The sequence below is a fragment of the Mustela erminea genome, chromosome 8, assembly GCF_009829155.1.
Source record: "Mustela erminea isolate mMusErm1 chromosome 8, mMusErm1.Pri, whole genome shotgun sequence".
Lineage (NCBI taxonomy): Eukaryota > Metazoa > Chordata > Mammalia > Carnivora > Mustelidae > Mustela > Mustela erminea.
In genome coordinates this window covers 43,842,149-43,858,456 of record NC_045621.1, presented here as the reverse complement: position 1 = coordinate 43,858,456, position 16,308 = coordinate 43,842,149, and the positions used below count along the sequence as shown (strand labels likewise).

General features: G+C 50.8%; 1 protein-coding gene across 31 annotated transcripts in view; it reads right to left on the bottom strand.

Moving 5' to 3' along the window:
- Nucleotides 1-16,308, bottom strand: part of LRRFIP1 (LRR binding FLII interacting protein 1) — a 136,543-nt gene that overhangs the window by 62,055 nt on the left and 58,180 nt on the right. For all 31 annotated transcript variants that reach the window (XM_032355304.1, XM_032355306.1, XM_032355305.1 and 28 more), the window contains exon 2: nt 1,059-1,145. In XM_032355304.1, coding sequence (XP_032211195.1) covers nt 1,059-1,145 — 87 coding nt within the window. The remainder of the gene's footprint in view (nt 1-1,058; nt 1,146-16,308) is intronic.

Genomic DNA, 16,308 nt, shown 5'->3' with positions numbered 1-16,308 from the left:
CCACATGCAGGGAATGGCAACAAGGCAACAAGGAGCACCTCAGGCAGGTGCGGGGGGGGGCGGGGGGGGCTCCCCCTCCCCCCACCTCAGGGAATGTGAGGGTGAGCAGTGGAATCCACAAGGATTTGAAGAGAAACTGGAAACGCAGGTTTTTATTGGAAATCTCAGGTGCTTTATAAACACTGGCTCAGCTTTAAAATTCTGGCTATGCAAAATCAGCCCTGGGAAAAGCAGCTGGCTGCCTCCCTCTGGCTTGGCAAATTCAAATGTTCTGACCAAGAGAAGCCCTGCAGTGGGGCCTGGTGTGGATGCTCCCACAGGGTGCAGCCCACAGAGAACACGGGTCTGCTTCCTTCACCACGTGGACTTCAAGGTCACAGAAAAGTTCACTGCTCTAACCACAAGGTCAAGAGTCCTCGCGCTGTCCACACGACCTAGGCTGTAGCTCAAGATTACGAAAATAAGTAGCAGACTACATTAACAGGTATGTAAGCCCATTCCTGTCCACCTTCCCTTGGTGCGCGGGGGGTGGGGCGCAGTTTCTTCCCAGCTGTCCCACCCACGGTGTATATTCTGTTTTCTGTGCCACAGATGGGCTTCAGGCATCACGAAACTTACTAAAACAGGTAAAAGCCGCAAGGGGAAATATTTTTAAACAAAATAGTTTGGTTAGTTTAAAAAAATAATATTCTGTTCTTTCACATTTTAACTCAGAGGCTTGAGATTCTGGCTGGACGGATTGACCTTGAGGTTCAGAACCAGCAGCTCTTGGCTCCTTTCGGCCAGAAGGCTAGGTTGGATGTAGGCAGGCGAGTGGCTGCGCGGGAGGCTGTCTCAGGACCCAGCAGGTCGAGGTCTGGGACAGGCACGCCTGGCATCCGTGCTATGCGCACTCCCTGGCCTGACCTTGAACAACAGTCACAGGCACGGCGCATTCCGATCATGAGCTCTGTCAAGCAGACAGGTGCGTAAATAGAAACAGGTGTCTCTGCACCTGCACGCTCTACCCAAAATGAAAACACCTGTGAAAGGAACCCGCACAGAACCACGAGCCTTACCTCTTTCTGCTGCCGCTCCAGCTCCTTCATTCGGATCTCCCGAGCCTCGGCACGGGCCGCACGCTTCGCCGCCAGCCTTGCCTCCGCCTGAAACACACAGGGGATTTTATTAGCAGACGGATCAGTGGCTCCTTTCGTGTGAATGATGAGGCCGTTAGTAAGAGACTTTGTTTGGCGTTTAATAAATACACCGTAACACATCACAGACTCATACGAGTTAAAGGTCAGCAGGAATGACGGTAGCAGTCGTACAGACAATAAGGATCACTACCGTTTACAGAGCCCTTTACTAAATGCCAAGTAGGCACGGTTGCTGTTGTTGTTTATAAAAGACTTTACTTATTTGAAAGAGAGAGAGAACGAGCAGGAGAAAGGGGCAGAGGGAGAAGGAGAAGCCAATTCCCAACTGATCAGGGAGCCCGACATGTGACAATCCCATGACCCTGAGAGCATGACCCTAGCTGAAGGCAGATGCTCAACCGACTGAGCCCCCCAGGCTCCCCTAAGTGGGCACAGCTCTAAGGACCTTATAAATATTGTGCCACATACGCCTTACAACAACCCTCTTAGGTAGATATTATTACCATCCCCAGTTTATAGAGGAGAGAACTATGGCAAAGAGAGGGCATGTAACTTGACCAAGGTCACACAGCCTCCAAGTGGCAGGCAGGGCTGGGTGCGTGCCATCCTCTGGAGCTATGACAGACTACTGCGTAGAGCAAAGCATCAGACCTGGGCAGGACCGTCCCTTTTACAAAGCAAGAAGTGGATGCCTAGAGAAGCTGTTGGACCTGTCCCAGGGCACAGGGCTGGGACTCTGACACTACATTCCAGAACTCCTGTCTAGTCACCTCTCAGGACACCCTGCTGCCCTCTGCTCCCTCTCCAACATCCACAGTGCCAGGAAGCTCGTCTTTCCTCAAGACAAGACCAGAGCAGGATGGTCGGTGGGTCCTAGCTGTTGGAAGCATTACATGAAAACAAAACAAAACAGTTTCCATGTAACTATTTATCAACTTGGATAGCTATTTAGCCAAACTGTACTGAAGACCATTAAAACTTTAGACCAGGGCTGACTTGCGCCCTTGAACCTGCCACTCACACTGCTTCCCACTCCACAGATCTGTCCATTCACTGTTTCAGCTGGTACAGCAAACGGCTCCGTGAGGATGTGGCGCACATGCACCAGGATTCGGGTTTTCTGGTGTCAAGCAAATTCCACCTTCTTTCCACTTGGTTTCTTTGGGGGAATGAATATACTTGTATTTCTTCCACTGACAATTCTGTTGATAGTTTTAGGTGTTAAAGCAGGGCTGGGAGAGGCAGCCAGAGTTCCTCCGGTGTGGCCAGTGGGCCAGCAAACAGGAGGTGGCCCAGGTGTCATCATCCAGTCTGTCTCGAAGGACCCGGCTCCCATCAGCATGGTGGATCCCAGTGTCGAGGACGCCCGTGTCCTCCATGCCACACTGGTAACTGACTCACAAATTTATCTTGTCTGAACTCGAATCTGGGTTGAAAACTGACCTTAGCTCATCTGTCAGAGACTAGCTGGTGTGTGGCCTTATAAGGAATTTCTTCTGTAACTTGGTTCATTCATGTGGTTCCTCTATCAACCCGAGCCCAGGTCCCTCGAGTCGGGGGTGGTGGTGGGGTCAAATTTCACAACTGCTTCAGTACATTGATACCTTGGCACCATTTTCAATTTTCTAAACCATGCTACACCGTGGAGGGGGCCACTCAGGGTCTAAAAAGATCCAGCAGAGCTCGGGGGGAAGGGAGGGGAAGGCTTGTGTGACTGACACCCGGCCACGCTGAAATGCTACGGCAGCTTGGCTGGGCCAGCAAGAGGACTAGGTTCACTCTGAGTGAAGCCTGCCTGCCTGCCTGCCTTGCTGCGGGGAGGCCCGGCCCCTGCCTGCTGGCTCTGGGTCTGTGTCTGTGCCGGTACAGCCCAGGCCACCAGAGCCACCAGCTTGGGACCAGGCCTGGAGGCAGGAGAAGGGGTTAGGAAGAGAGAAGGGAGGGCATGCAGGAGGGTGAAGGGGAGGGGCGGAGCAGGAATGTGAGAGACAGGAAAAGAGACAGAAGAAGGGAGGGCTGCGGGGGAGGGGGGGAGGGACACAGGCAGAGAGGAGGGTGGCAGTCCGATTCTCAGGGGTCCCCAAGATTCCTGCCCTGGTGTACTTGCTCCACAAAATCCTCTCCCCTTGAGCATGGGCAGCACCGTGAGTGGGAGTGATGCCGCTCCTGAGACTGGGGTGATATCTCAAGGCCAAAGAAACACAAAAATAATTACGGTCTCTCGTCAGCTGACTTAATCAAAAGATAGATGATCCTAGGTGGGCCTCACCTAATCAGGTGAGCCCTTTAAAAGAGGATCTGGAAGTCAGACTCTCCAGCCGGCAGCAAGAGATAAGACAAAGAGGTGGGGTCTGGTGTCACAGGGCTAGTGTCTCTGACCTGGGGGGAGTCTGAACTGCATACACCCATCCCGTCCCCGGCTGCTTTCCTGTGGCTCTGCTTGGGATTGGACCAACGATCCCTGAGGAGACCACCTCCGTGAACACGCAGTCCCTGACCCCTGGTGTGACCTCCCACCAGACAGGCAGGCTTCCAAAACAACAGCCCATCGGACCACACAGACTACATCTCAGCTACCCCGTGGGCCTCCCTCCACCCTGGAAGTGGCTCCCGTCTTGGCCCACACACTCCTAGAGTCCTCAGGTCCAATCCAGAAAGTCTGTCCTGGTCATGAGGACATGGCACCAACAGACTAAAACCCACCAGAGCTCCGGATCTGAGGGACGCAGGCCTGGATGATAAAGGAATGGTGGGAATGAACCAAGTCACAGGGTAAGTTCCTTATGAAGCTGTATCAGCTGTAGTCACTTGACCTTCAGTTCGAATTCAGAAAAGGGCTAAACTTCTCAGGCAGTACGATTTCGAATCGTTGTGATTGCTGCCTTGTGAAACACCTTCCTCTCTTAGGGTTCGCATGGGACTCACACCCGGGAAGCGAGACACCTGTCACATAGGAAGCGGTAAAAATCATGTTCTCTTCTGTGAATCCAACTAATTAAACACCAACAGACACAGGTGTCGACATTTAAACAGGTCTAGATACCTCTGCATGACCAACTTCATGAGCACACGACTGTGACCAGCATCACAAGCCTGGTCCTGGCCCGAGAGGCCTGAATGCAAGACTAGAGAGTCTGATGACACAATTTAGCCTGAAATACTGATGTTACCAAGAACATGAAAGAGCCCAACCCAGAGCCCAAGAGACTGAGATCCCCCAAGCGATCCCTGTGAAGTCACCAGAAAGAAATATGATATGATCAAGTCATGAAGAAAACAAAAGAATACAAAATAGCTCTGGTCCACCACGGTGATAAGCAAACAGGAATTCATTCCCCACAGCATTTCCTGGGACGCCAGCACTGCCCTCCCGTTGCCTCAGGCCAGGCAAGGGTTCTTGGGTTCTCCCCATGCCTTGGGCCAGTGCTTCTGTGTGCAGGACAAACCCATCACCACCTGCCACCTTTGTGAACTATAAACTCACTCTTGAGGTCACAGCTATGTCACAGTTTGTAGGAGAGTTTCCAAATGCTTACTTTCACTTCTGCACTTAGCTGGTGGGGAGGGACAGCAGCTACTGGTGATGGCCAGCCCAGGCCCACCCAACCTTGCACCACCTTCAGACCTGGCCAGGGAAGGACTTGTAGATGTCGGTGTGGGTCCCCCGTCTCCGGAGGAGACAGCCAGGGCTGGGGAGTTGGAATGTGGGACAAGGTGGAGGAGCCAGAGAGCCTGGGACATGGGCCCTAGCTTCAGCCCCTGTATCTTCTGGAACCTTATCTTGAAGGAATGTGAAACCACTGGAGGGTTTTACAAAGGGACATGGAGGGGCTGACCTCTGTTTGAGAACTAGCGCTCTGGCTGCTATGTGGGGAATGGGAAGGGACTGAGGAGGCAGTAGGGAATCTAGGAGGTGGGCAGAGGTTGCTTTGAGCCAGCAACCCTGTGAACCTGAACAGGTGGGATGAAGCAAAGCGGGGTGGCCAGAGGGCATTGGCAGGGTGCCAGGAGCCTAGGGTCCCAAGCCTGTGTGTGCCAGCAGCCAGAGAACCCTTGTGAAGAAACCCCACGTGCCATACCCGATGCTTGTGACACACAGGGTGCTTCCCCAAACCTGGACGGGACATCCTGCCTGCTGACCCCAGCTCACCCCCCCAGGGCCTGTGTGGGGCTCAGAGTCGGGGAGTGCCATCACTTCAATTCCCCTAAACTCCCCAACTCAAGGAAGAGGGTGATGGTCCATCGAAACTGGAAGGATGGAAAGGGGTGGGTTTGTGGGATGTAAGACAGAAAGTCAAAAGGCACAGGGATTCAGAAAAGCAAGCTTGGAATACAAGACCGCGCACCCTGCCCAGCAAGCAGTCCGCTGCCTCGTTGTTCAGCTCCCATGTTGCTGCTGGGATGCTCCCCGATGGACCTGTGACCAAGCTTATTCTGTGACCTCAGGGCACCTCCCGGGACGGCAGTAGGGCAAGCTGGCTTGGCCCTTTCTCCCAGTTCTGGAATGCCCCCTTCCCTTCCTACAAGAGCTGACAGGAGACGGGCGTCAAGCCCTCAGCATCCGCCTTCAAGGGCTCCAGGAAAGGCAGAGCTCTGGGCCGTAAGCCTCCTCCTGCTCCCCACGTCTTTGTTGAGATACATACTAAAAAATATTTAAGATGAAATAGTATGATTGCCATCAGATTTGCCTTCTAATAAGTAGGGGGGAGGGGGAAGGAGGGGTCTGAAGGGATGTAAGCTGACAGCTGCCGGGCTGGCTGGTGGGCCTTCTATCACAGTGTGCACCACCCCCCAGAGCATCAGCACACCTGGGAAGAGTTAGAGATGCAGAATCACCTCCCACCCCCAGGCCCTCCCAGTCAGAGCCTCTGGGATGGAGTCCAGCCTGCTGGGCTTCAACATGCTCCCAGTGTGTCTGTGTGTGTTGGCGGGGGCGGGGTGGTGCTGACACTCGCTCAAGTGTGGGGAACTCTGTCTTCTGTTAACCCATCTGTGTTTGGGTATGTTTGACATTTTTCATAATAAATAGGAAATTTTTTAAAGGGAGGGTAAAAGGGGGAGGCAGGGAGAGAGAGAAAGAGAGGAAGGAAAGAAAGGACAGAGCCCCCAAACCAAAACCATGCTCAGGGCTGCTAAGGTGGCCAGGGGTGTTGCTAGAAACCCCTACAGGGCTGCCGCCTCCCCCAGCCACACCCCCAGCTCCCCCACAGCTTCCCCACAGCTGCCCCCCGCTGCTCCCCCAGCCACACCCCAGCAGGCCTCTCCAGCGTCTGGGGAGGAGCCGATCCAGCCAGGCTCCTGGCCAGAATGCAGTGTCCTCTCCCCTAACAGGCCAGCCTCACCCTTCCCCCAGAGACCCCCCACCCTGGCCTCGAACCCCGCAAATGGTGCTTCAGAGACATTGGGCTTTAAAGCAAGGGGCCCTCTGATGATGGAGATGGTTGGGAAGAGAAGCCCCCGCTCATCACCACCAGATTCTCCCGAGAAGAATTCTAAAAGGAGGAACCATTGACTCCACAGAGCCCCTGTTACAACTGACCCTAGATAGATAGGACAGCTCTCAGACGCAGGGGCGTCGTGTATGCCATGGGAGACACTGTGGACACACACAGCAGCAAGGGCCTGATCCCCGGAGCCTCCTCTCCAACAGCTCATGCACCCTCACTCTCCCAGCAGGGTCTCTGGAGGCCCTGAGGCCCCCAGCCCAGGGTTGGCCACAGGGGCACACAGGTTGCCGGGGACGGGGGATGTGTCTCCCCCACAAACCCTGTCTCCGCAGTGCAGCTCTAAGGTGTCTATATCCTTCCTGTGGCTCCTACCCATTTAACTACCTTGAGGACTCCATGGGCTGACCATCAAAGAACAGGCAGGTGATAAACACCAGCAGGACAGGAGTTCCAGGAGCAGGATCTGCTGCTGTGGGAGGAAGACACGGTCACTTCCTGGAGAGCCTGGTGTGGCCTTGGGTCACTGGCTCTGGGTCCGGGTCCTCAGCTTCCACACTCTCCAGGGATTCCGGCAGGGTGTGGAGCCCTATACCCCAAGCCCGCACATCCTATGATCCCAGAAAATGTTTTTATTCTGCTCGGCCACTCTGCAGTTGCCCCCAGTGGTTCCAGAACTCTACCTGGAAGCTAGAAGGGGAGTATGAGTCCTGACTTGGGGGTGATTCTTGACAAACGTGACTGAGAGGCGCTCTTGTCACTTCCTACAGTGAGGTCTGGGGGCTGGAAGGGCACCAGGAGGAGGGCTCTGGAAGTCAGCGGCCACCTGTCACGACAGGACACAGAGCCCAAAGTAGGTTCACACGCACCATGGTGGGCCGTGCCCTGTGACCAGGCGTGCGGCCATTTGAGTACAGGCGTTTGGGAGGAGGCTGTCCCCACACATTAAGACCACTGCTGGGGGCCACAGAGAGAGTCCACCTCTGAGCCGTGGCCACACCTCGGGGACCCTAGGGGCCGGCACCTCTTTGTTCCATTTGCTCAGATGTAACATGGAAATGAGCCACACGGGCTGTTCAGAAACACAAGCGATCTGGCGGCTGTAAAGTGTTCTAGAATTAGGAGGAAAGTTTTACTATTGATTGTACGCATTCCTTTTAGCTTTTAGGTTTAGAATCAAGCAGAACTGAAAAATCAGACTATTTTCCCAGGACACATTGTCTAACCAGAGCTCATAAGCTCTCAGGGAAAGGTTCGCTCACGGGAAGGTAGGAGGAGTCTCATGCAGCTGAAGCCTGAAGCGGTGACAAAGAAGCAATTTTGTTTGGAAACAAGCAGAACCTTCTGCCCCTTGAGATCTGGCCCCAGGCTGACAAAGGCTCAGGAATCCCGCTGGGGGCAGGCTGGAAACCTCCGATTGGCTGGAGGCCGTGGACACAGGCCCACAGGAAAGCCCCTTAAGACGCACTGCCTAGCTCTCGTCTGGACTAGACGGCTGTGCAGGGTAACCACAAGGCTGGCACAGAGTCCCTGCCCAGAGTCGCCTTTGCCACAGGAAGTGGAGACAGCCAGCTTGTATTCTAGGTACGTCCCCAACCCCTCGTGTGCGGCAGCTTCTCAAGACGGGCTGCTGGTCCAAGCAGCCTAGTGCAACGGGGGACACTAACGGGAAGGGGAGCGCGTGAGCCAGCAGCTCACCAACAGTGGCTCATGCTGTCTCCGTAGCCGGCACCCACCACCCCTTGTTCCTCGGCTGCCATGTGCACTTCACGCTCCTCTTTCTAAAACCCTGGCCTACAAGATTACTGTAGGTCCCCCCAGTGGCTTTATGGCCACGCCTGTGAGTACAGTCACCACAAGGGGAAGGTACTTTGGGACTGCAGGTGCTGATGGGAGACAGGAACAACACTTCAGAGGGCATTCTGGGAATCTAGGGGGCACTGAAGGCATCATGGTGACTGAAGGCAGGAGACAGCAGGCCAACCATTCTGCCTTCAGACAGGCCTGCTCAGTGAAGAACCTTCCCACTGACGACTCAGATGGAGAGAAGAAACCACCTCATAATTTTCTGATCTACAAACTGATTCCAACGTACGCATAAAATCAAAATATAATTCGCGCCATGTAAGATACACTGGCTATTTCAGGAATGCAATCAGCATTGAGGAAAGATGACTTGGCTGTGTTCAGAACTTCCTCAAGAGTCAGGGACCACTTGGGAATGTCAAGGCACCCACAGCCCCAAGCTGTGTGGCATGTGGGTCTCAGCACCACAGGCCTGCATCAGTCTGTGTTCACAGCTACGGCTCAGGGCATTGTTGGCTCACCGGAGACGACTCCCTTGGTCTTCTGGTGCGGGGCGAGAGCCTTTCTCTATCGAAACCCGTGTTCTCCTAGGGCGATCTACCTTTGTTTTATCTCTTTTCAGTGCAACAGCTGAAACACTGTATTGACTTGACATCACATTTCCCAGCAGATGCTACCACATATGAATTTCATTTCAGGTTAGCAATGAGAATGTTAAAAACTTGTTACAAAAAGGGGGCCTGGGTCCGACAGGGTTGAGAACCACAGCTTTGAAAGTGCAGAATGGGACAGGGGAGCTGAGCCTCTCTACAGCTTGGCCTCTCGGTCCAAACAGTCCGGCCACAGGTCAAGGGCACAGGGCTGGGAGCCGCTGCGTGAGCCACAGACTAAACATGACACGCTTTGTCCATTTTACTTGAAGGTTTGGAAAACAGAAAGTTAAAGACTACAGCATAGGAGCGCCTGGGTGGCTCAGTCAGCTGAGCGTCCGACTCTTGATTTCAGTTCAGGTCATAATCTCTGGGTTATGGGATCAAGCCCCCATGTCGGGCTTTGTGTTGGGGTGGGTGGTGAATTCTGCTTGGAATTCTTTCCCTCTGCCCTTCTCCCGGCTCACTCTCGTTCTCTTGGTCTCTATCTCTCTCAAATAAATAAATAAACAAACACACAAACACACACACACACACACACACGTGTGTGTGTGTGTGTGTGTGTATATATATATATATTTAAACAGACTAAAATAACTAGTTATGTAAAACACCAAGTTGCCACCAAAGCCAACTCCAGTGAGTTCTGGAATAGAATGTAAAATTACTAAGGAATTTTATGATAAAACGCCAGCCTTGAGAGAGACCTCTATTTTGCAAGATTAGGCCATGGGCCTCCAGGAGCCCTGACCAGGGCACCTGGTGTTAAAGCCCAGAGCATCGGGCACCCCCTCTCCGCAGGCTGGGCCACAGTGCTCCAGGTCTCTGTAGACGGAGACCATCCAGGGAGGGGCCTCAACACCCACTCGGGTTCTGGGTCTACCCTTCACTACTTACGTGAGCTCTGACAAACTACACCACCTTCTTTGTTGTTGTTGGTGGTGTGTTAATCATGCAATATTTATTTATCTATATCTGATTTCATTATCTTATCTCCAGAGTAATTAACATACCGTGTTATGTTAGTTTCGGGTGTACAATACAGTGATTCAATAGCTCCATGCATTACTCAGTTCTCATCACGGTAAATGTGTTCCTTCATCCTCATCACTTATCTCCACATCCCGCAAAGCCACTCCTCTCTGGTGACCATCAGTGTGTTCTCTATAATTAACAGTCTGTCTTTTGGACACTGCATCACTCTTGGACGCTAGCTCTCATCACAGGGAACGGGGGAACCAGGCTAAGCGATCTCCGGAAGTTTCCTTCACTTCCAAAATGTTGTATCTCTACACCAGAGGTGAACTGTTTCTGTGAGACTGTCAGTTCTCTTTCCCCATTTTGCTACTAGAAATCTCCTGACTTTGCTTTTCTGAATAATGAATTTTTTTTTAAAAAACTCCCCACATGCCAAAATAACAAACTGGCCCTATTCAGAAAAAATATTATTCATGTTACTTTATAGAAAGCAGCGACTAGTATCATTCACCTTAAACTTTACAAAGTAACATTTACCCAGTGAAACTTCCCAGCACTATCTTCAATTTAGCAACTACTCCTATACTGATGGGGGCAAATGAACATGTTGCACAGTGTCCTCCACACGGATACATTTCTCCTCTTGCTGTTTACATCTTTTACATTTTTTTCTGAGCTGAGAGAAGGCCCGCATTTCCTTCAATAGCCTCAATGAGCTGGAATGACAAAGGAAAGCAAGAGAGAGCGACAAATAACCATGTGTGACCCACAGGGGAGAGCATCTTGGCTCCATTTGTGCGGCTTGGCCCCATTTGTGTGACAGATGCTCTCTGGTCAATTCATCTGGGCCCCCCTCCTTTCCCCTTAAACAGCTCTACTCACAGTCTTCCCTGCAAACCCCACATTTTTTTAAGGTGTCACAAAAAACGGACATCGTTCCTTCTCAGAATAGGGCTGGACACTCCAGAGCTTTCCTTTATCAGGCAGCACATGACTATTTACTACATTGCCTCTATTCGAGCGCTACTCCTAGAACAAGCCAGGAGAGAAACAGAGGCCATCCTTCCATCCTTCCTTCCTCCCTCCATCTATCTTTTCAGATTTTATTTATCTGTTTGAGAAAGAGAGAGTGAGAGAGAGCATGTGTGGCAGTGGCAGTGGCAGAGGAGAGAAGGAGGCTCTCCGGAGCAGGGAGCCCGGTGTGGGACTCAATCCTAGGACCCTGGGACCACGACCGACCAGAGCTGAAGGCAGACGTTTAACTGACTGAGCCACCCGGGCGCCCCCAGAGGGATCATTTCAATTCTCAGTGAGCCTGTCTGTCTGGGTGGGGTGGGGTAGAGCCGCACAGCACCCAGGAAGGAGGCTTCTGTGGGATGCTGACATACGTAGCACTTACAAAGTTGGTGTGGTGTGAAAATAGAAAAATAGAAATTTCTGTGGCTGTCTTTCAGTTTTACTCTTTTTTTCCTTATTTAGAAAAATAAAGACCACTGAAATTTCTTTTGTCTGGGGTGCCTGCATGGCTCAGTTGCTTAAGCGTCTCTCTTCCCAGGGTGGGGTCCTGGGATGGAGCCCCTGGTGGGCTCCCTGCTCAGTGGGGAGTCTGTTTCTCCCTCTGCCTCTGCTGCTCCCCTGCTTGATGCCCTCACTCGCTCTCTCTCAATGAATAAATAAAAAATCTCTTTTTAAAAAGACTTTATTCATTTGAGAGAGTGAAGAGAGATAGAAGAGCACACAATCTGAGGTGGTGGTGGGGTGTTGGCTGGTGGCAGAGGGAGAGGGAGAAGCAGACTCCCGCTGAGCAGGGAGCCTGATGTGGGGCTCAATTGGGGACTCTGAGACTATGACCTGTGCTGAAGGCAGACGCTTAACCAAACTGAGTCAAGCATGTACCCCAATAAACAAAAAAATTAAAAAAAAAATTTTTTTAAAGAAAGTTCTTTTGTTGAAAAACTACAAGAGGAAAAAAAGGAAATGTTTAATAAAATGAAGATGTCTCATTATGCATTTGGGGCAAGGCCATGTGCCCTAAGAGGCTGCCTTAGCAACCAGAAACGCTTCACCCTGTGCTGGGGTTGTGACACCCCAGAGGCTGCAAAGAGAAGCTCACAGCAGCCACACAGCAGCAGCCGCTGGCCAGACCCTCGGTGAAGGACTGTATACAGTGGCGACAGTTATCAGCACCAGCTCTGAATTAGCAGGCCTGTGTCTGAGCCGGCTCTACCACCTGCTAGCTGGGTGTACTCGGGAAAGTCCTCTGACGCTCTGAGCCTCAGTTTCCCCTTTATCTGTACATGGAGATAACCAAACAAGGTTCTGGCAAGGGCTAGGAAAGCTGTCTACAGAAACCACTTAACAGGGCTGACCCTGCAGGTGTCTGGGGATGCTACCTGTTGTTAATGCTTAACTCATCATCCTCTACCCTCTGTAGCCGCTAGGGACGCAGCCCTGTGAATTTAGCTCAGATGGGGTTTAAAGACACAGGGAGAAGACAAGCAAGCTGAGGCACCCACCAGGAGAACAGGCCTGGGGGGAATTTCAGAGCAGGGAGAGGAGGTCCCAGCCCATACCAAAAGGCCACTCTATTTCTCTCCCCCTTGGAAGATGACACACCCACTTGCCACAAAATAAAAAAGATGTGAGGATCAGAAATGAGGTTGCTTTGAGAAGGCTGATTACACAAACATACAAATGAAACATTTTGGTTACAATTAAAAGTCCTCATTAAATTAAGATAAATGACTTTCCTACTACAAAGTCGTTAGGCTTTTCCACTCAAGGCAAACCACTTACATGACTTTAAAATTGTCAGGTTACCGTATTAAAGAGAAAACCACTTGAGCTCCAGCCCTCGCCCTAATGAACGGATGAGTCTCAGAATACACATTTGTGTTGTTGCTGGTTTTGTTGTTTATTTATTCTGGAATTTGGCCAGGGGAAGGGGATTTCAGTCGTGGCCTCAATCAACCCATGGCAATTTGGAATTATTACATTGCGGAGAGAATCAAGATAATGCTTTGTTTCACAAACATAGAAAAAGAAGCTAATATAATTTTATCTAGAAAGTCTAAATAATGAAAATTCAGTAAATCCATTTCATGAAAATGAGCTTCTTTATTAAAAAACAAAAACTAAAACTAAAATTTTGGTGGCCCAAAGGAAAAGCAGTGGGTAATAAAAAAAAAAAAAAATCCTCTGCTCCCTACCCGGTCTCCAACCTGTAGCGGGTGAGTAACAGGCTTATCTTGATAACAGGTTAGTGATTTGAACCTTTTGGCCTCTGAGATTCCAAGATTAATGCTTTTAAATATGAACAGATACTTGGAAACCCTGAGTAACTAGTCATAAACAATGCCTCTGCTGAGTCACATAGCCTGATTTTTCAAGGATAACAAATTCCTCCTGAACATTGCCTTTTGAGGAGCAAACTTGTTGCACCAACATTTGCCCTCACAACTCTGTAGAAGCTAGATAAGGACCTCTAATCAGGTAAGACTCCAATCAACATCACCTGAAAACAGCTCAGCAACTATAAATAACTTGATTTCCTGTGCTCAGTGTAAGTGGCAGTTGCGACTGAAGGGTTTTCGTGTGTGTGTGTGTGTGTGTGTGGTTTTTGCTTTTTGTTTTTTTTAATTTGTGAAGGAGGCTTCTGCTATGTTGTATTACCTCCAGCTGAAGAGAAAGTAACTCTTAAAGCAAAAGGGAAATTTAGTCTCATCTCTGCCCTAGGGGGACACTCTTAATCCTATGAGAAAAGACCTTACTTCACTATTTTTGTATCTTAACTGCTTGGGAAAGTGACCCATCTAAACAAGGCAGGTTTCCAGGGCTCAAATCTCTGAGCCACGGCAGGTTTTATGACGTTTGTACTGACTGCACCCCCACACTGGGCAATGCGCCTACTTGCCAAGACCGGGGGACGTTGGGACAGGGACCCACAATGATGAGAGTTCGACCCAGGCAGGCTGTCCTCAGGACAGGACCGGTGGCTGGTGAGGGCTTAGTGCCAATCAGTTATGTCGAAAAAGACCAGAGGTGACACAACCGGTCATAAGCACGAGGAAGTTACAAAAGTGAAAGAAATGTATGGTTTCTACACTCACAGAGCTCCAGGGCCAGAGCTCACTGTTGTGTAAGGCATCCCCCAACTGTTCACTCAGCACTTCCTTTTATTTATTTTTTATAATTCTATTTTTAAAAAAGATTTTATCGATTTCTTTGGCAAAGAGAGCACAAGCAGGGGGAGCGGCAGGCAGAGGGAGAGGGAAAAGCAGACTCCCTGCTGAGCAGGGAGCCTGACATGGGGCTTGATCCCAGGACCCCAAGATTATGACCTGAGCTAAAGGCAGATGCTTAACTGACTGGGCCTCCCAGTTGCCCCTCAGCACTTCCTTTTAACCAGACCTTTAACCTCATAAAAGGACTGAGTTTTACTTCTGTTTCCCAGGCCCTACTCTAAAATACTTTTTGCTACTATTTACTAAAAAAACAAAACAAAACAGAACTATAGGTTCACAATTTCTTCTTGGAAACCCCTGGGGCCAAACAGGTTTCAGAATTCAACATTTTTGGATTTTAGAAGGGAGATAGGTTGCATAGGCCCTCGAGTCTGTAATCACCAGAGTAATAGCCGTCAACCAAGACATTCCCAGACTGCAGAGAAATGTGTGAATATTCACAATGAGAGGAACACAGATGGAAAACAGCCTCCCATCAGCCAGGGCAGGCCTTCCCGCAAAATGAATTCTGCCACAAACTTAAAAAAACAAAAACAACAAAACAAAAACAATTTTCAGTTTGGGGAGTTTACTGGGTCCTCGAATTGGGGATACAGCAGGGCACCTCAATCAAAGCCCAGTCCAGACTCTCCTGTGACTTATCTCCACACCTCTATGAAGAACGCTTCTCAACCAGATCCAATCCACGGATAAGGGTTAAGGGAACCTGGCAGCCAGTGCCACGGAGAGCCCATTCTCATTCCTCTGATGGCCTGTCTCTTCTGTTCCCACATCCTGATTCTCCATGTTTACTTTTTCTTCCATCAAGGGCTCCTTGCCCAGCTCTTGGTCCCTCGGAGCTCGACTCCTGCCCAGGGCTAACAGCACCCTGCTCTTGCCATCTATGGTTTGCCTGGGCGCCTCTGCAGAACACCAGCATCTCCCAGCAAGCTCCTCGTCCTTCCTTCTTCTGAGGGCCCTTCCCTGTGGTGATGCACAGATGTCTCCACGGGCTCCCAGGCCCCTAGACACCAGCCAGGTGAAGGGGTAGGAACCAGCTCCAAAGGTCTGGCTCATGGCAGGAACTTTAAACCAGGCCACAGAGGAAGCACACTAACCCAGACATTAAAAATATCCACCTGACAGTACTCAGCAAGGAAAGCAACCTTCAAGCGTGGATTCATCAAAGTCTATTTCTATGCTTCTCCCTGGCATTTACCAGGAAGCTCCCCAAGGTCAGGGCAGTCTTATTTATCTTGGATCCCCTGCAAATATCCAGTAGATGATTAATTTCTGCCTGATGAAGGAGTGATTGTGTCCGGCTCACACTTCTATCAAGGCTTCCAAAAAAAAACTGGGTGAAGTGAAAATCCCATAGGGTCTCTGTGCATTATGGACCTCGTGGTTGTTTTTCAAAGTGCACCCTTTGGTCTTTATATATTTCCATCCGCAGTCAATCACAAGCTGCCCGAAAATGGGTAATTACAAACCTTCCCCATCTTACCCCCTGTCCAGTTTTTTTTTTTTTAAGATTTTTATTCATTTATTTGATAGACAGAGAGAGATCACAAGTAGGCAGAGAGGCAGGCAGAGAGGGGGAAGCAGGCTCCCCGCCGAGCAGAGAGCCCGATGTGGGGCTCGATCCCAGGACCCTGACATCATGACCTGAGCTGAAGGCAGAGGCTTAAACCACTGAGCCACCCAGCCCCCCCCCCCACAGTCCAGTTTTAATGTCCAACTATCCTCACATACATGATCCCAGTCCTGGGTGGGTACTGAGCTGGATAATTGCAAAATCCCACTCATGGAGGATCCTGCCAAGCCCTGGAGACCCCAGGAGACCAGCCAAGGTGGATTTGGTGACCCGGGACCCTGGAGGTATTTGGAGCAATCAGGCTCTGCCCACTAGACCTAAAATCCAAAGCAGGATAAGTACTCCAAACTACCCCGGCCACTGGTGGTACCAGCCTCAGGGTGAAGGCACCGGCTTCGGGCACCAGTTCCCAGGTGCCATATATTGTGAAACACCAAATTAGCAGCTGCGACGGAAACTCTCGACCACGCGCTG